Source organism: Molossus molossus, unplaced genomic scaffold (assembly GCF_014108415.1).
Source record: "Molossus molossus isolate mMolMol1 unplaced genomic scaffold, mMolMol1.p scaffold_m16_p_4, whole genome shotgun sequence".
NCBI lineage: Eukaryota > Metazoa > Chordata > Mammalia > Chiroptera > Molossidae > Molossus > Molossus molossus.
This window is the reverse complement of record NW_023425377.1, coordinates 34,096,720-34,117,791: the sequence shown is the minus strand read 5'-3', so window position 1 is coordinate 34,117,791 and position 21,072 is coordinate 34,096,720. Positions and strand designations below refer to the sequence as shown.

Genomic DNA, 21,072 nt, shown 5'->3' with positions numbered 1-21,072 from the left:
AATGAATTTAATAGGACTGGCTGCTTTTGTCCTAAATGATATCGTTTTCTACTTGTCTCTAGTCTATGCCTCTCCACTATCTTCACAGTGGCCCCAGAATAAGATGCGAATTCGCAAAGATGTGAATCTGACTCAGTACACAAGATTTTTAAAATTTGAGTGCTACTAATCAGACCTTTTATTCACTGGTTTACTTCAGACTTAAGAAGACGCCTGTCCCACTGCATTTGCATTTGAAACCCTAACGAATGGCCATTTCCTCCAGCCCTATCTATGCAATTTATCAAATGTCCGCCTCCGGTTTTTTCACACGTGCTATTCCTTTGCTCTTAGAGAACCTGTCAGTTTCAAAAGTGTTTTTACATTTAGTCAAATTCACCAAATGGCGGTGGCGGTCTTTTTGGTGGGATGGGTTCGCTGTCTTACGCTTCAGTGACCCTCCAGCACAGAATTCCTTAGATAAAAAACCAGCCCAAATGGTATCGGTTCCTCCTCCCTGGAGCTTCCTACCATTCCTCGACGAATAATCAGAATAGCCTGAGAGGATAAAAGTCGGGTGTAAGACAGGGACTCTCGCCCCTCGCTTCTAATCCATACCCTGTTTAAATTTTACATCATGCAATTTAGAGGTTTAGGAAAGGGTTTTTATGGGAAATGGGACTCGAACCCCATGCTGTAGCTGCCTCCCTATTTCCCGCCATAGGTGGGCTCCTGGATTAGAGAACAACGACTATCGCCGAGGGCGCGAGCGGGATAGGGGGAGGGGCCTGGCGCGTGCAGAAACAAGACCCGAGGTGGGTGGGGCAAGCTTTCTCGCGAGAGTAAGTTCTTTGGCTGCTGCTGCTGCTGCCACCTCTTACCAGCGCCGTTGCTGCGGGGGATTGTGGGAGCCTCCGCGTCCCGCTCTGTAGCAGAGAGGTGCCACTTCTTTTTCCTCTCCCTTTCCTTAAGGTAGGCGTGAAGCGGGTAAGAATCGGGGTGGGGTGGCCGGGGACTCTCCGCGTCCGCCGGGAGGAGGCAGCGACTGCGACAGGGGCTGTGGGGAGCCGGCGGCGCGCCTTTCTTGCTCGCTCCCGCTCGTCCGCTCTGCCTCCCTCCGCGCTGCGTATGTGAGCTGCCTCATCGGTGGCCGCCATGTTAGGAGCGCAGTGGCGGCGCAACCAGCCTCCTCGGGCGGCTGAGGTGAGCGGTCCCGGAGGGAGACACGCAGCCAGCCATGGGCCCAGGGTGCGGTTGGAAAGTCGGGGGGCGCCGAGGGCAGCCAGTCGTCCGAACTGCCTGCGTCCTGGGCTTTCGGTGGGCGGGGGCGGGACGACGAGCCCGTTACACGCGAGCTGCAGCGCTGAGAAGGGAGGAGCACTGGAGGCCTGAGGGACCGACTGTCCATAGGGGGCCTGCCGTTTGGGGAGGATAATTAGTATAGGGAAGTTCTTGGATAGCGCCAATTCCACATGGTTGCTTTATTTTTTCCTTTTTGCGCCTGAAAATGTGCCCCAAAATGGAGGATTTCGCAGACTGAAAGGCTTGGCGGTTTTAGCAGCGTTGCTTTCTTAGTGTCCCGACCTTCCCTCTGCTCCTCGCCCATGGCTTCATAGCGCCCCCTAAGATTCCCTGTCCCCCCCGCCCACACACATGCGCGCGCTATTTTAGTCGGACCTCAAACAATTCCTCCCCACCCCCAATCGCTTAAAAATGGCCGAAATATGGAACGTTAACGTTTGTTTTTCGTATTGCGTCGTGGATAAAGTCATCTGCAGTACGCTGCGAGTCAGGAGGTTTGTTCTTGTTAAAGGGTCACCTCACATTCCTTTTCCCTTTATTAAAATACTCTCAGTCTCGGTTCCTCTCGGGAGGATCGTGTGGTGTGGGACTTTCCGGTTTCCAGACAAAGGGTTGGAGTACCCTGGTGTAGTCGTCGCATCGTTGTTCTTTTCGTTGCCAGCGCTGTTCTGTGTTCTTCAGGGACTTTTCCCATTTACCGTGGAGGAATATTTTTTTAGGTGTTCATACTGTTCTGTGGCCCTATTCTGTGGAATATTCCTATTGGATGAATTACAATTTTCCAGCCAGATGTTTCTGGAACGGTTATGGCGATTCCGAAATTTCTAGTCTTTCAAGCTCCCTGGAGTAATGTGAGAGTCGTTGATTTCCCAGGTCGTAGTCGTGAGATTTTTGTATTGATGCTGCGTTTTGCTTGTTGAACCGAGCTTACTATTTTGAAATAGTAGGCAGTTTTCTCCCAAATAAATTTCAACAGTTATACTCTGCGGCCAAAAATAATATGAGGCTTAAACGTTCAAAATAAAATTTCCTTTAAAAACTCAGTGGTTAGTCACCTATGCATTCTATTGACATAATTTTCTCAACAGTAATGTTTTAGTAATCAAAAAGGCGGGGAAGACAGATTTTTGTTGCAAAAAAGCTCTGTGGTGTGCCTTTCTACTTAACTCTAAGAATGTTTTTTTCAAACTCGAAATTAAACACAACTGAAGTGTACTATATGAAGATTTTTCTAGTTGGTTATGTAACATTCGGAAAAAACGATCTTTAGGCAGAAGATGTTTGTATTGAAGTGCTTTAAATTTACATTTCTTCTTTTGCATTTAATATTGCATGTTATGACATTAGTTTATACTTTATCGAGAGAAGAATTTTTCTCTTTATCTTTACATATCTCTTCTTTATCAGCTATGTGTAAGTGGGGTTGCTTTTTCCTAGCATTTTGAATTAATTTATAAGGATTTAACTACCCTTGATCTGAATGTTGTATGTTAAAGAGATCTTTAAGCATACTAATTTTAATGCTTTTAGGCAAGTGTAAACACTAAATAATATTACAAGTCAGTTAATGATAACTAAACAAATTTCAACAACTGAGGAATGCAAAGAAAATGTACTTCATAATTTTAGAAATAAAATTTCAAATCCCTAATTTTATAGGAGATAAAAGCCCAGGGAGGTTATAGATTTATATACATAAATGTTAATCTCGATTATTAAGCATATTAAAAATGTAAAAGATTCAACATTTGGCAATCTAATTATAGTGTGGTCATCAAATGGAAATCTATACAGCTGTTTAAAATAACCTTTTAAGAGGAGAGTAACTATGGGAAAATGATAGTGAACTATAGTATTAATTGGAAAGAAAGAAAATGTAATAAAACTGGTGCCAAATTTAATATTTTTTTGTTTAAAGGAACGTGTAAAGAAGTGTAAAAATAGAAATATACCTCAAAATATTAGCTCTGATGTTTGCTTTATGGGTGCCTTGCATTTCCTTCCTCTTGTGTTTCTGAAATTTCTACAATAAATTATATTTACTTTTGTAGTGAAGGGGAAAGGAAACATTTTTTCTAAATGTTAGAACTGCTTTAAAGACCAGAATTTTGTGGTGTTAAGTTTCTTAGGATCCTCATGTATTTTTGAGGGGAATTGTTAGAAATGAGACAGCTTCTTGAAGTCTGAAGTGTAGTTTTCAAAATAGTAGTGCTTGTTGTGTAGAGACTCTGGTTATTGTGTAGACAAACATTGGAATCTGAAGACATTCTTTTCTTTTTTTTTTTTTTCTTTATGGATGTTAGAGAGGAAGGGAGAGGGAGAGAGGGATAGAAACATCAATGAGAGAGAACATCCATTGGCTGCCTCCACACCCCACACTGGGGAATTAGCCCACAACCTGGGCATATGCCCTGACTGGGAATCGAACCAGCGACCTGTTGGTACATGGGTCAATGCTCAACTACTGAACCACACCTGCCGGGTGACCTTCTTATTTTTAAATAATAAGTTTGCTGTTACTGGGACTAGTGCTCATTAAGTTATAATGTGATCTTGTAGCCATTAACTATTTTAAGAATAAATGAGCAAAACCAAAGAATTGGATAATGGTTTATTAGATGTTCTTAGCACAGCTTTTAGTTAATAGTACTTTTTTTATTTTTCTTTATTGATTGAAAAAATTTTTTTTTCTTTATTGATTTTTAGGGAGAGGGAGAGAGAGTTGGAAACATCAATGAGAGAGAACATAGATTGGCTGCCTCCTGCATGCCCCCTACTGGGGATTGGGCCCTCAACTTGGGCATATGCCCTCACCTGGAATCGAACTGGCGACCTCTTGGTGCATGGGTTGACGCCCAACCAGTGAGCCATACCCACCAGGCTAGTTAAAAGTACTTTGTTTTGGCCCAGGCTGGTGTGGTTCAATTGGTTGGAGCATCCCTGAAGGTTTGATTCTGGGTCAGAGCGCATACCTAGGTTTCCAGTTTGATTTCTGGTGGGGACATACAGGTGAGGCAATCGATGGGAGTCTCTCTCCCTTTTTAAAATCAATTTAAGCCCTGGCCGGTTTGGCTCAGCGGTTAGAGCGTCGGCCTGAGGTCCTGAGAGACCCGGGTTCAGTTCCCGCTAAGGGCACGTACCTCGGTTGCAGTTTGTCCCCGGCCCTGGTTGGGTTGTGCGGGTGGCAGCCACTCGATGTGTCCCTTCACGTCGATGTTTCTCTCTCTCTCTGTTCCTCTCCCTCCCTCCCACTCTACCTGAACAAAAAATGGAAAAATGTCCTCGGGTGAGGATAAAAATAAATAAATAAATAAATAAATAAATAAATAAATAAATAAAATCAAGATAAAAATAAATAAATAAATAAATAAATAAATAAATAAAATCAATTTAAAAATAAATAAAAGTACTTTGTTTTTTATATGCCTCGTTTAGTTAGAATTGCATTTAGTGTTCCACCCTTGTGGCAATGTGTTTTGAGTGTACTTGACTGGCTTTGGGATAGACGATACCAAGTTCTTTGGGGATGGGGTGAAAAGGTTGTAGACAGGTAATTTTGCTCTTTTTTTATCCCCACCCGAGGACATTTTTCCATTTTTTGATCAGAGAGAGAGGAAGAGAGAGAGAGAGAGAAACATCGATATGAAGGGACACATTGAGTGCCTGCCACCCGCACGACCAACCAGGGCCGGGGACAAACTGCAACCGAGGTACGTGCCCTTAGCGGGAACCGAACCTGGGTCTCTCCGAACCGCAGGCCGATGCTCCAACCGCTGAGCCAAACCGGCCAGGGCTAATTTTGCTCTTTTAATTCTTAGCTATGTAATGGACCTTCTCACTGAATCGATTAAAATGTAGAAAAAGCTATTCTAAAGTTAAAGTGTAATTGATATAATATACTTTTGGAAAGTTTTTTAAAAGGCATATCTCTGACATTCCCTTGATCTAGAGTCCCAATTAGCCTGTTGTTGTTGGGTGCATGTGTGTATACATATCTTAAGGCAGAATTTGGTTAGAAGGGTGCCCATGGTGGGGGCTGGGTGTCGTTGTTCCTAGCTACTGCTGTTGTATATACTGCAGGATAAGAAGAGCAAAGAGGAAAGTAAAGACCATCTGTGGTAGATGTCATAGTGGGCCGGCAGTAAATGCAGCAGATATGGAAAGTAATCAATTGATAATAGTATTTGAAATATGATCCTTTATTTGCAGTATCATAGTTTGATAATGATGAACTTTTTGACTTTTCAAGGTGATTTGTATAGTTGTGGGGAATACTAGGATATTAAACATCTTCCTTTGGTATTTGTAACTAACTCATTGGAGAGGAACCTATACCAAATGTGAAATTTTAATTGTTTTTCCCCCTCACCTGAGGACATTTTCCTGTTGATTTTTAGATAAGAATTGGAGACACGTGGACTGGTTGTCTCCCACGTGACCCCAACTGTGACTCAAACCTGGGACTCTTTGGTCTTAACAGCTGAGCCAAACTGACCAAGGCCCAAGTGTGAAATTTTAAAGTCAATCATTTGAGCAGGCAATGGTTGGAAAAGGAAGAGCAATAGCAAATAAATACAAGCATTTGTACTTAAAATATTTTTGCTGTGAAATGTGAAACATCAACAGTTTTAATGCTTAACTGTATCCTTTTATGGGCTATGGTATTCTGGAAAAGGACCATGGAGGAGGCAGTTTTACACTTAAGCATCATGAGACACCAAGAAATTTTCATAGTATTCTTCATAAGGCAAGAAAATGGAAACAACCTAAATAATAATCAGTTGCAGAATAGATAAATATATATAGCGTGTATGTGCCTACATTGCAGTGAAAAGTGTAGGTTTGATTCATGTGAAAATCAGTTTCTAGCCCTGGCCAGTTTGGCTAGCGGTTAGAGCGTCGACCTGCGGTCCGGAGAGACCCGGGTTCAGTTCCTGCTAAGGGTGCGTACCTTGGTTGCAGTTTGTCCCCGGCCCTGGTTGGTCGTGCGTGTGTCCCTTTCATTGATGTTTCTTTCTCTCTCTCTCTCTCTCCCTCTCTCCCTCCCTCCCTTCCTCCCTTCCTTCTCTCTCCCTCCCTCCCACCCACTCTATCTGAACTAAAAATAGAAAAATATCCTCTGTGAGGATTTTTTAAAAAATCAGTTTCTAAAAGCAAATCAGTAACAATACAAAATTTGTTAAAAAATTTAATGCAAAATTAACGGCTTTAAAGATACAAAATGGTAAAACTAAAAGGAATTGCAGAAGGGGAGGAAATTGGTAGGTGAAAGGTATATAAGATCTTGTTAATTTTTGTTTCTAAACCTGAATATTTGTATACACTGATTGGTAAAATGCATTATATAAAGGGGAAGGTCCTGCCCTGGCCGATTTTGCTCAGTGGTTAGAGCATTGGCCTGTGGACCAAAGAATCGAGTGTTCGATTCTGGTTGAGGGCACATACCTCGGTTGCAGTTTGGTTCCCAGCCGTGGTCAGGATCATGTGGGGGGCAGCCAATCGACGTGTCTCTCTCTCTCCCCCCCTGCCACTCTATCTGAAGATAAAAGGAAAGAATATCCTCAGGTGAGGATTAAAAAATAATAATAAAGTGGAAGTCCTGGGCCTTACTAGTATTAAATTAGAGGACAGACATTTCAGCTAATAATTTGTACAAGTGCTGAGCAGCCTCTGTAACTGCTTATAAAATGATCTCTTGCATACATAAAAAGTGTTGGCCCATGGTAGAAAGTCTATTTAGGTAAGTAGGGTGCAACCAGTATATGAAAGGCATTGAAAACCATAGTGTGGAGTTCATGTGGTAAGTAGTAAGTTGTAGTATGGTGGGGTTTTTTTGTTGTTGTTGTTTTTCTTTATTGATTTTAGAGAGGAAGGGAGAGGGAGAGATTGGCCGCCTCCTGCCCACTGGGGATTTGGCCCACAATCTGGGCATGTGCCCTGACCAGGAATCCAACTGGCGACCTCTTGGTGCATGGGTTGACACTCAACCACTGAGCCACACTAGCTGGTCCAAGGTATAGTATGATTTTTTTTTTTTTTTTAGAAAATGTTTTTCTTTATTGATTTTAGAGAGAGAGGAAGTTAGAGGGAGAGAGAGACAGAAACATCGATGAGAGAGAACATAGATTGGCCGCCTCCTGCATGCCCCCCTATGTGGATCTGGCCCACAACCTGGGCATGTGTTCCGACCAGGAATCGAACCAGCGGGCCTCTTGGTGCATGGGTCGACGCTCAACCACTGAGCCACACCAGCCGTACTGTAGTATGTTTTTAAGCAGTAGAGTGGAACATAATTGATGTTTTAGGAAGTTTATGTTGGAATCTGAACATGGATGGATGCAAGTGTCCATCTTGAAAGGCAGGAGGACTGATCTCCAGTAATGTTGTGGCAAAGGAAAATAGAGAGGTAAGACTTTGCTTTAGAGGATGAGAAGGTAATTTAAAGGTAGATTGGCAGTAGAGAATGAAGATGGTTCTGCTTTCACTAGAACTCCCTTCTGTTCTTCAATTTTATTTGTCTAGGATACTACCAGTCTTTACATTTAGTCTTTTAAGTTGACTTGAGGTTCAGTAACAAAGTTAAAATATGAATTCTGGTTTTGGTAGAAACGGATGGGATTTAAAGGTACAGTACAAGTGAAAGGTTTATAAGCTTTGTATTCATATATCTTGTTTAGTCCTTTTATCTCTAAAGTTTGTTTTCGCCCTGGTTTTTTTGGTTTTTGGTACGTTCCCCCAGCAGGAACTGAACCCAGGACTCTGGTCTGCAGGCTGATGCTCCAACTGTTGAGCTAAACTGGCCAGGGTTCTCTCTGGTTTTGAGGATCAGATTACATAGATGATTACTGTGTGTGCTTAGCATATGCCATACACCATTCTAGGTGTTTCATGTAGGGTAATTTATTGAGTCTTAACAGTCTTAGGAAATTGGTATTATTTTTATTTTACGTATGGGAAACAAGTAATTTGCTCAAGGTCATACATCTATTTTGTAATAGAACCAGAATTTTAAAAATATTTTTTCTTTTTCTTTTTTTAGAGAGGAAGGGAGGGGGAGAGAGATAGAAACATCGATGAGAAAGAACATCGACTGGCCACCTCCTGCATGCCCCCCGATTTGGTCCACAACTTGGGCATGTGCCCTGACCGGGAATTGAACTGGCAACCTCTTGGTGCATGGGTCAATAGTGAGCCACACTGGTCGGGGTAGAACCAGAATTTAAATCAAGGCATTTTGGGCTCCAAAAATCTCAGTATATACCAAATCAGGGAGTTGTACAAGTGTTTGTGGAAGCAAAGAAAAAGTGAGTATAGGGGGAAATCTTAAGGGTGCAGAATGGTGCCTCCATGAAAACCGCTAACTTTGCTATTTATAAGTAGAGAAAAGAGTAAGCCAAGTTAGTATCAGATCAAATCAAGAGTCAAAATTGGTAAATGGAATAACTTTCTATCCTGTAATATGGGTTTATTAATTTCCTCTATTGCTTTAATCTGGAAATATTTAATGTCTAATTGAAAATCACTGAGAAAAAATGGTTAAAGCTAGGAAGAAGAAAAACATTTCAAGTCTGAATAGGAATCCCTCCTACTGATTAACATGTTTTCTATTTTAGCAGCTGAAGAAACATTGCAACACTTTTATGGCTAGCCTAAGAAACAAGAAGTGGGCTAGAAGTTGAATCCAGGTCTGTAAGATGAATTAAGAGCAATAATAGCCTTAAAGCACTTAAAAATATTAGTACTTGTTTTTCAGCTTTTCTGGCACTATATTTTATAATGTTTCATCTTTCCCATTGTGTAATGAGGCATATATTGCATATATTGCTTTATGCAAAACTGAAGTTAATAGAGCTGGGATTTTATTTCCTAAGGGATTTACTATTTAAATTAATTGTTTTATTTTGAAAAACCTATTAAGTCACTCATTAGGTATACAATTAGGAGGTGAAATTATGACTCTGAAGAAAAGACATTAATGTATAAGGTTTTAAAGTAACTCAAGCTCTTTAAAAAATTGAAGAGGTCCGCAAATATAATCATTTTAAAAAGTCAAGCCCTTAAATGAAGTAAAATGTATAAAATATATTGAAAAGACAAGGTGATATAAACTGACATTAAAATGAAATGAAAATTTACTAACACTTTAAAATAGGAACTATGTTGATAAATTATTTATAAAACCACTATAAAATTAGTAAGTGAGAAAACTTTAAATAAGAAATAATTAACCTAACCCTGTACTTTAAGCAAAGTTTCAGGCACCATTTCCAGTAGATTCAATGGATACCAGGAATCTTAACTTTAAAAAAAAAAATTAATTTGATAGAGAGATAATCGTCCATTTGTTTTTCCACTCATTTCCACATTCATTGGTTGCTGCTTTTTTAAAAAAATTCTCACCTTGAGAATATTTCTACACTGATTTTTAAGAGGTAGGAGAGAAAGAGAAACGTCTATTGGTTGCTTCCTGCCTGAACCCTCGACCAAAGTACGTGCCCTTGACCAGCAATCAAACCTCCAACTCTTTGGTCCACGGGCCAATGCACTAACTGCTGAGCCGCACCGGCCAGGGCCTAACCCTGTACTTTAATTGGAAATGAATAAAAGTTCTAAACAGGAATCAATGCCTTTTTCCCCCCTTTGATTTTAGAGAAAGGGGAAGAGAGAGGGAGAGAGAGATGGAAATGTCCATTGGCCGCCTCCTGCATGCCCCCCACTGGGGATTTGGCCCACAACCTGGGCATGTACCCTGACCAGGAATCTAACTATTGACCTCTTGGTGCATGGGTCAACGCTCGACCACTGAGCCACACCAGCCGGGCTGAATCAATGCTTTTTTGTTTGATTGACAAAAATTAAGCAGCTACCTTTCCAATTAATGTTTTTCTTTTTGTTTGTTTGTTTTTTTATCTTCACTCAAGGATATGTTTATTGATTTGAGAGAGAGAGAGAGAGAGAGAGAGCGTGCGTGCACAAGCAGGAGCTTCTGGTATGCATGGGGGCCAGGGATTGAACCCACATACATTTTGGTGTACTGGACAAAGCTCCGACTGAGCCACCCAGCCAGGGCCCAAGTGATGCTGCTTTGAAATTACTAGTAATGAGCTATCCCTGCCCTCTATTGGTAACATGGTTAGGGCATTTTTTTCTGTATTGGTATTGCTATCTTAAACATATCTGCCATACTTTCACAAGAATAAGTTAACAAATCACAAGGATGTTTGACCTTGATATAGAACATTAGGGAAATCTGAAGATTTTTTGCACCCTTTTGTGTTTCTTAATTCAGAGAGGGAAAATACTTTAAGATGGTTTAGTTTTCTGAACCTGCAAAAAAGAAAAGAGCTTTCTGTCTGTTGCTTGTATGTTTTTATGTGAGGTGAAGGGTTAACACGATGGTCAGCATGAAGATGGTTTTTCCTGAGTATCTCTACAAGTTTTATGGTTCTGTCATCTTAAAATTAGTTATTTTAATGAAGTAATTCACGCAAGACATAACTAAAGATCCATACGGTGGTAGATACCTTTAGAACATAGCTTTTTTTTTTTTTTTGGTACATGCCCCTAGCGGGAACCGAACCTGGGACTCTCTGGTCCGCAGGCTGACGCTCAACCACTGAGCCAAACTGTCCAGGGCAGAACATAGAATTTTTAATTTAGAAGCTGATGCTTTTCTTCTATAAGAACTAAAGTCTGTTTATGCTTATTTTAGTAATCCTGTTAAATAAATAGACGTGAAGGAATGAATAATAGGACTAACAGGTAATCTTTATTTTATATAGGAGGATATCTAGATATGGAACAACCATTTGCTTCATGAACTTTGAGTCTTAAGCTTTGTTTTCTGAAATACTTTAATATTCCACTTTTTTTGTTGTTGTTGTTAGTCCTCACCCAAGGATGTTTTTTTTTTCATTTATTATTATTATTTTTTTCCTTAGAAACATCAGTGTGAGAGAGAGGCATTGATTGGTTGCCTCCCATTTACTCCCTTTACAAAGGCTGATGCTCTAATCATTGAGTTATAATTGGCCAGGGTTGGTATTACTTTTTTTAATTGGAGACGAAAATAAATCCAGTAAAGAACATCAGATAGCAGCTATTCATGGGGAGATTGATTATTATTAGCTGAAATTTAATTCTTAACCATACATGAAGATATTTCAGAAGCTAACGTATTTAGTAGCATTTATAATTATGCCATAAACTAACTTTAAGTTCTAGGTTAATTATTTAACAGTCTGTAAAAATTAGTTTTAGCCCTGCCTGTATGGCTCAGTTGGTTGAGCGTTGTCCCATGCACCAAGAGGTCATCAGATCCATTCCCAGTCAGGGCACATGCCCATGTTTTGGGCTCAATCCCCAGTAGGGGGCTGGCAGGAGGCAGCCAATCAGTGTTTCTCTCTCTCCTTCCCTATCCCTTTCTCTCTCTAAAATCAATTAAAAAAAAAAAACAAACAAAACAAAAAAACTTTAAAAATGATTTTTAGCATAAAAGTTTTAGTATCAGGTGGTAGTAAACGACATTTGTGAAGCCTAATTCTGGATATTGTTAACCTTTTCTAATGTTTTCCAGATTTGGGAGGTGGAGGTACTTTCTTTTTTGAAAGTGAAGAGTTCTGCACTGATGGGCATTTAGAATTTATCATATAAAGATTTTAATGAGTAAATTAGGTTTTGACATTACATTTTAGAATTCTCTCTAAGGAACTATTTTTGAACTTTAATAACCTCTAGTATAATATTAACTATGAAAGGGCAATTTTATAATTATGGGGGGGCCTACAATAAAAAACTTATCTTTTAAAAATATTTAGTGATTTAGTGAACATCTCAGTATTGTGCTAACTTTAATAGGCAGTGGGTCTCACTTAAATGAGCCTTTAAATGGCTTGTTTGTCTTATGCTTACCATTGACCAAAGATACTAAAGGAATTGTTTTAATTAAAAGCTCTTGAAACAGTGTTGTCATGTCTGATTTATCTCAATTTCTTTGTTCTAATAAAAATAATTACAAGTTTTGTTTATTTGTGTTTCAAAGGTCTGACTTAAGTTCCTTTTTAGTAATGTTACTCTCATGTCCTTTTGTGGGGATGTATTTAAGTTGAAACTCTTGTCAAAAATATTAAGGTTATTCTTTATGAAATTACAAGTTGTTGTGGGATTTACATTGTTTGTCTTGTCCTTTTTCTGATACTCATTTTCTGTTTTGTCTTAAGGTTATCTTTTACCTTCTCTTAACCTTTCTTTTTGCAGATCCATTGTTTTCATTCATTGAACCTTGCAAAGAAAAGTAATTGAGATCTCTAATTCAACAATCATTTTCTTAAAATATGAATTTAAAAATTTTACACATGATAATAATACTATTGTAAATTTCCCTGAGGGAAAATAATAGTTCTTTTTAAAAACTGGCTTTTCAATAATACAAAGCTTTGGCTATAACACGAAGAGCAAAACTGCTCTTGATACTTTATAATAACCTTAGTACTTTGAAATATTGATTTTGGAAAACCCTCTTAAGGTTTTGACCTTTTACAATAAAGTATACGTGAAAATTCAGAGGGTCCTACCAGTGTTTTTACACAGTATTTCAGCTGCCTTTCTATATGGCATTTATAAGATATATCAAAGAAACTTTCATCCAAAGAAGTCCATTTACTCTTGTCTTTATTAATCTTATCTTAAAGCCTAAGGTAGTTTATGTAGTGGATCTCATCCAAAACTAGTTTCTTTTGGTGTCTTTTCTCAAATTCATCTTTCTTGGTTTGCGAAAACATCTGTAATTCCAGTCACCTCTGGTAGATTTTTCTCTCTCTAACTTTTTTACGTCTTTTTGTAAAATGTAGTCCTGCCTGTAACCTTTAACAAACAAAACAAAACAAAAAAACTTCCTCTACCACTGTATATTTGTCCAGTGTTTCCTTGCTTTATTCTATTATTGGTGGGATTGGTTCCATAATAGACTTGTAACTTTTGAATATTGTCTAATTTTTACTGTAATAAACTTGAATATATCGCACTGTTGGAGCTTAGGTGTGTGGATGATCAGACATACAAAACTTAACTGAACAAAGCCTCCAAATAGAATTCCATGGCAAACAGTTTAATACGTTTATATGTAGTTGTGATTATAACATTGTTTCATCAAGGACATTCGTTGTGGACATCATTTGATATTTTATGAGAATCATACGTAAATGCTTTGTAAATTCTTACATGACTATTTCTGAGGTAAAATAATGATTTAAGAAAGAAAATGAAAATAATTTCATCCAGAAACACATCTTGGGTGATCATATTCAGAATTAAAAATTTTCAAGTGATTATGGCTATTCTTGTGAAGTTTCCAGAAATCTATGCAAGCAAGATCTTGTTTTCATTTTTACCTGTTTTGAACTCTAGAAGTGCTGAAGCCCTGAGCATTAAATGCGTTTTGATGGATGCTAACTTGGGGAGTTTCACTTCTTTAAATCACTTACACTTCCTGTATTTGGTTTTTTCTTGGGAGGTCTCCTATTTCTATACTGACCATACTTTTCATACCTTATAAGATTAGAAATGAAATAAGCACTGCCTGACATAGGGTGGACAGTAAGAAGGAAGGCAGTTGTATGGCTTATATTTGTGCAGAAATCCTTGAACTATAGGAAGTCACTTAATTTTCTTCACATCTGTCTTTACCTCAAATTGATTTTGCTGCATAAAGGTCTCAGCTATTGTGTTTGGTCTTAGATCTTATATTAGGTACTTGACACCTAAACTTCATTTACTTGTGATTTACTTGGTTCTTTCTGATAGTTATAATAGGTCTCATTTTCTAAAGCAGAATGCAACTGATTCATCTTTGACTTGTTGACATTGATTTTTTGTTTGTTTTTAGTCTTCTGGAACTTAAGCATCATACTATAGGGTGTATTTTTATTCTTCTGAAAGAAGAGACCCATCTATATTTTTACTGAAATTTTGATGTGCTCAGACATCTATCTAACCTTTCAATTGAAATGTTTTTAAATTTAGTATGAAATTCCCTTTAATAGTTAAACTTTAGCATGAAAGACTACTTTTTAAATATCTATATGCAGGCTCTGCATACATCTGGAATCTGTTTAAGATATATAATAAATTCCTTGTAAGTTTGACATCTTAAGTGTTTTTTTTTTTAATCAACATGATGCATAAGTTTTTTTCTTTAAAAAACGGCATCTACTTAAAGGGATTTATGACTAAAATTGCTTATTTTTCTACAGAGTTGTCTGCTGGTTCTCAGCTTGAAGAAGATTCTACAGTCCTTATTGATCCTTTTTCTTGGCGTTACCATTTTTTGAAGCACAGTTAACCTAGTTTTCTAGTTTGAGCTTTCTTTTTGGCCATCTTAAAAATTTTTTTAAATCTATAAACTAGACAAGAAATAGTTCTACAATGTCCAAGTCATTCCAGCAGTCATCTCTCGGTAGGGACGCGCAGGGTCATGGGCGTGACCTGTCTGCAGCAGGAATAGGCCTTCTTGCTGCTGCTACCCAGTCTTTAAGTATGCCAGCATCTCTTGGAAGGATGAACCAGGGTACTGCACGCCTTGCTAGTTTAATGAATCTTGGAATGAGTTCTTCATTGAATCAACAAGGAGCTCATAGTGCACTGTCTTCTGCTAGTACTTCTTCCCATAATTTGCAGTCTATATTTAACATTGGAAGTAGAGGTCCACTCCCTTTGTCTTCTCAACACCGTGGAGATACAGACCAGGCCAGTAACATTTTGGCCAGCTTTGGTCTGTCTGCTAGAGACTTAGATGAACTGAGTCGTTATCCAGAGGACAAGATTACTCCTGAGAATTTGCCCCAAATCCTTCTACAACTTAAAAGGAGGAGAACTGAAGAAGGCCCTACATTGAGTTATGGTAGAGATGGCAGATCTGCTACACGGGAGCCACCATACAGAGTACCTAGGGATGATTGGGAAGAAAAAAGGCACTTTAGAAGAGATAGTTTTGATGATCGTGGTCCTAGTCTCAACCCAGTGCTTGATTATGACCATGGAAGTCGTTCTCAAGAACCTGGTTATTATGACAGAATGGATTATGAAGATGACAGATTAAGAGATGGAGAAAGGTGTAGGGATGATTCTTTTTTTGGTGAGACCTCGCATAACTATCATAAATTTGACAGTGAGTATGAGAGAATGGGACGTGGTCCTGGCCCCTTACAAGAGAGATCTCTCTTTGAGAAAAAGAGGGGCGCTCCTCCAAGTAGCAATATTGAAGACTTCCATGGACTCTTACCGAAGGGTTATCCCCATCTGTGCTCTATATGTGATTTGCCAGTTCATTCTAATAAGGTGAGTTAATACAACAGATGCTTCTAATTTCTTTTACATTGTAGTGTCTATTCTGTATTTACCTATATCTTTTACTCTAATTCTGTAGTCTGGTGACACTGAGTTGATCAAGAATTTTTATACTTTTGAGAACACTTTATTTGGAAGGTAATTGTTTTTTGAGCATTTTAAACCAGGGCTTTACATTAATACAATCTGCCTAGATTACTTCTGGCCACAAAGCTGTCATCCACTGGGATTATCTTGTTGGTTTTTGGCATCATTATATTCTTCTTAATCATATTTAAGCAGTTTTTTGTCTGCTTTGTTGAATTGTTTTAAGTATTTTATTTTTATTTTTATTTTTTTTGCAGTCAATGTACTCTGCCATTCAGGATGCTAGATTTTAGCTCTCCATCTGTCTTGATTGCTGATTTGTTTGTAGTAAAGATGGATTCTTGAACAATTCTCTTTTTTTCCTTATCTGTGGCTACAGGGAAAGAGTTAATGTAGAGCCCTGGTGTTTGTTTCAGTATGTTTTATATTTTAGATTAGTTCATTCTTCCTTTTTTAATTTCCCTTTAACACAAACTCTCATACTATGAAATTTTTCATCATTTTTTTTCTCCTTTTCCACAACTTTCTTAAACATACTTCAAAACTCACTTTTTATTATCCCATATTGCATCTATCCCTTTAGGGACTTGGAAAAATCAACTACTGCAGTATCCTGCTCTGTGTTCCTCATAAGCATATTCTTTTTCTGACTTAGGCTTAGACTTCTGGTATAGTATAGTCATTTGAGGGGAAAAAAGATATATCGAATTCTCCTTGCTTTTAATGATCACATCTGGCAAAATGGGAAATTTTTCAAAATGCCCTTTTAAATATGTTGTTCTTTCTCTTTCAATGTTCAGATTTTACTTGTTCTCTGATTTTTTTCCCCCAATATACAGTGCAGTTGACTTAAAGTCAACATACAGCACTCTACTAGCTTGATCTATAATCTGACCATCCGTTTTTCCTGATGTGTATAGCTAATTCTATTTAACTGGAATATGTTGCTGCTATGAAACTGATGGTTACTGTTACATGGGGTTTTTTATTTACAGTAACATCGGAAAGGTCATTTTCTTAAGTATTCCTTTTAAATGCATTTTTTAGTTAGTATTGATTTTTTTAGTAAATCAGATTATTAGAGATTTTGTTTTTAATGTTCTGTTTGGATCTCAGTATTTTTGTCTTATAATTAAAAGATATTTGAATTTACAGAATACTTTGAAAAATGGTTTTAAAAATTAGTTCTTAATATGTATTTATTACAAAACTTGAGTTAATGTATAGTGTAAGTACACAAACAAGGGCTGTTTTAATCTCTACCAAAATAAATTAATATTAATTGCAAAAGTTAAATTCATAGATTAATTTTCATTTAAGATCTAGAACCCCAAAGTCATAGAAATTAGGAAATTTTATTTGGTGGGTGATTTTGCTTGTCCTTTTTCAAATTTGTTGGATAATAAATACTAAGTGTTATATATCATGGAATATAGTTTTTGTTTAGTACTAAACTTCAAGTTCTAGATCTCATGGGAATTTACTTAATGAAAAGGTTCGTTAAACTTTGGTGACATAAAATGTTTTCATTACTTCTTGCCTTTTCACAGTAATGGCAATATTGACTGATATTTTCAGGTAGGATCTCTAAATTTCAAAGAAAAACACTAGTTATATGTCTCACATGACAGTGATTGTAAGGAACTTAAAATCTTTGTTACTGCAATCATAAATCAAAACCTGTTAGAAGTCTCCTGACTTGGAGCAGTAATTTAACTTTGCTTGCGATGGAAAATCAGTTTAGTAAAGGATACAAAAGGAAACCATGGGAGGACTTGAATCAGAAAAGTTTCAATTTTATATATATTATTATTAGTTTTTCTCCAAATTTTGCTACTTTCTAGTTCCTGAACAATGATATTAATAAATAATAATAAATGGGGTCTAAATTAACAGAAGAACAGTTTAAAAATATTTGGTGAAACTTTGGGTTCAAGAGTAGGATATCCTAACTCTAGTGCAAGAGGTACTTTAACCTGTAAAAAATGCTTAGGCCCTAGCTAGTTTCGGTTTTCTGCCACAATATTAAGACTATTTAAGAACTAGTTTAGAGGCCCTTTGATTGATTGTTTTACAAAATTTGTGTTTGTGAATTGGATCTATTTTTAAAAGTGTAACCACCTGGATTGTCAGTATATTCTAGTTTCCTTAACATAGCTGATGTTTTCTGGGTACCTGCACTATTGAAAAAGATAATTAAACATTTACATTTAGCAGTGATCCTTACTCATTTGATAGCTGATGTAGAAACAGTGACTTTAGAGAAAATTTTGTGATAAAAGTAGGTAATGAAAATATTTTTAAACATGTAATCCTGCTCTCTGGTATTGCTGCATAACTTGGAAAATCTGTTCTTTACCTAGTTGGTAATGTTAAAAAACGTGCATGATCAAAACTTCTTAATATGAAATAAGAAACTTCTAGGTGAAAAACATCGTCTAATTTGTCATCATTTTTGACATTTTAAGTGACTTTCAGTGATGGTGTTGCTTTTCTTTCCTTCTAGGTCATTTTAGAAAATCAAGTTGCTTTTCTACGCAACCTTAAATTCCTTTCATTTAAAGAAAACTGCCCTTTCACTGTCTTGTCACTTGAGTTCATATTTTTCCTTTTAGTATCATTCTAGAAGCCCTTATGTTATTCTTTATTCTGCCATTCCAAAAGTGCTTCTCCAAATTACCCTTTCTTTATATAACTTAGTTTTCCTTCAGAACTTCTGAATTCAAAAAGTGAATCCTTATTCTTTATTAATCTGATGTGAGAGTTACCTTGAGGTAGAATCTAAGGAGATAGGTTTTTTAAAAATTGACTCTTGATCCTTACCTTAAACCAAACAGTAAAAGATCAGGTATGGTAGTGCAGACTAGTAATGGGTGGGCTTGGGGAGGTTTATATCTGATTCTTTCATCTTGGCCTTCACTTTCGTACTTTGAAAGATCAGCCGCACTTAGCATAAGTTCGAACTTTTAAAGGGCGCGGGGATTGATGTAAATAATTTCTGTTCAGTTAGATGCCCTTTCCATCTCCTATGAATTAGAAGCATGCCTTAATAGGGTAATTTAATGCCTCTCCCAACACACTACTTTTCAAGAATATTTTACAAATAAAATCTGAGGATGTTTTAGTTCTGAAAATTCTAAATTACTTGTTTAACTCCTCTTCTGAATTTTATTAACTTTACCTATGGCGCCTCTTGCTTACAGCCATTTTAAAAGTGGCCTCCAAGTCAGTGGTCTGTTGTTTTGCAAGTAAAACCTTTTTATATTCCAGATATCTAGTTGTAGAGCTAGCTGGAGAGATCTCTTTGAATTCCTTAGTTACTAGCCATTATTTTCCAAAGAAATCTGGATTTGAGAGAGAGCTCTTCAAATTCTGAGAAGTGCCATTCCGTTCCGACATACTTCTTTTTGGTTATCTCATGGGATTTTAGTTAATTATATTACGGCATTGAAATGTATGTAAACTTGTAAAATAAATCACTTTTTAAAATTAGGATCCCGTTTATAATAAAGTACAATTCTAAAGCTTTTCCAAAAGTTATCTCTTGTAATTTGGTACCTTGTTTTAATTTAGCTCTAAGTGAGACTTAAAAAACATTGCCTGACCATGTTTTATATTCCAAATATAATTAATTGCAGTAGGTAGTGTGGGTGTTAAAAAAGTTTTTGCCTCATTTTGTGAAACAATAATACTCATAAAGCCAGAATTGTGAAACAAGGTAGCTTTTATAAGCAGTGTAATAATAGTTCACTTTTTTAGCACTTTCTGTGTGCCTGGCAATAAGCAGGTTACCTTTTTTCCCCCTTTATTGATTTGAGAGAGAGAGAGGGAGAGATAGAAACATTAATGAGAGAGAATATCGATTGGCCACCTCCTACATTACATGCCTCCCACTGGGGATTTGGCCTACAACCTGGGCATGTGCCCTGACGGAAAATTGAACCAGTGACCTTGTGGTGCATGGGTTGATGCTCAAACACTGAGCCACACCCACTGGGCTATTTATTCACTTTTTTTTTTTTTATCCTCAACTGAGGACTCCCCCCCCCCCCCCATTTATCTTCAGATAGAGCGGGGGGGGGGGGAGAGAGAGAGAGACATCAATGTGAGAAATACACATTGAGTGGTTGCCACCCACATGACCCCAGCCAGGGCCCGGGACAAACTGCAACCAATGTACGTGCCCTTAGCGGGAACTGAATCCGGGACTCTGGTCTGTGGCCGACGCTCTAACCGTTGAGCCAAACCCGGCCACTTTTTATAAAACAATAGGGGAATATTGAATCAGTGAATTTATCTTGTACCAGGGATTCACATCTAGCAAGTGACACCTTGGAAATGGAACCCAGGCAGTGTGGCAGCAGAGCCTACCTTTCCTAACAACTCTGTCTTACATTATTTAAAACAATCATTTATATATATTTAATTCAAGAAAAGAAAATTTATTTGCATAAAATAGAAAAAAGTAAATCCTTTTAAATTTAAAATATCCACAAAGGCTCAATCAAATATTGGCTGAATGAAAAATTTCCCTCCTTAAAAGTTGGAAAGGGGCATTGAAATTTGCTTCTTTATTTTTGAGAAATCTTAACGGGAGCTTAGTTTTTTGGATAAATAAGCATGTTCTAGAAAGCCATTTCTGTTATCTTAGCTTTTTTTTTTCCATTTTTTCTTATTGGTTTTAGAGAGAGGAAGGGAGACAGAGAGCGAGACAGAAACATCAATGGGAGAGAACATCGATAGGCTGCCTCCTGCATGTCCCCCATTGGGGATCGGGCCCACAACATGCGTGTGTGCCCTGACCCGGAATCAAACTGGGAACCTCTTGCTCTTGGTACATGGGTTGACACTCAACCAGTGAGCCACACTGGCCAGGCTATCATCTTGGCTTTTTGTGTCTGTAGTATACCTGGATACCTCAAAGCCTGGATGAAATTCAAGCTTGTTTTAACTAATTGTTCACATTTAAAGCGTATGTTTCTTAGAAAAGTAGATGTAAGCGTGGAGTATTTTGTCATATTTAGAGTACTATAAAACAATTCTAACATATGATGTGAATAATTTAGTGTGGTCTACAGCAGTAATTAATTATGTCTAGCTGATCTCAAGGTCAGTTACTATTCTTGATCTTTATTAACTCTATATCTTTTCCCTATCAGGTCTACTAGTATGTTAACCAAGTTACCAGTTTTTCCAAGAATGTGCATGGCGTATTTGAGGGCAGGATCAAGATAAGGATTCAGAGAAAAGGTTTTAAATTCAGTGTAATTAGTGAACGTGCAGGTGTTGTACAGCCTATGATACTGTATATAGATTAACATTCTAGAGTTTGGTTCAAATGAAAATGTTTTAGCTTTATTT

At 37.6% G+C, this 21,072-nt stretch overlaps 1 protein-coding gene across 7 annotated transcripts in view; it reads left to right on the top strand.

The window, feature by feature from the left end:
- Positions 1-839: 839 nt before the first annotated feature.
- The window catches only part of MATR3 (matrin 3), a 33,662-nt gene continuing 13,429 nt past the window's right edge, over positions 840-21,072 (top strand). For 2 of the 7 annotated variants that reach the window (XM_036281758.1, XM_036281755.1), the window contains exons 1-2: positions 840-951; positions 14,532-15,615. In XM_036281758.1, coding sequence (XP_036137651.1) covers positions 14,704-15,615 — 912 coding nt within the window. In that variant the 5' untranslated portion in view covers positions 840-951; positions 14,532-14,703. Of the gene's footprint in view, positions 952-8,894; positions 8,967-14,531; positions 15,616-21,072 lie in introns of those variants that run through there. The other 5 variants (XM_036281753.1, XM_036281757.1, XM_036281754.1 and 2 more) reach the window with 5 other exon arrangements.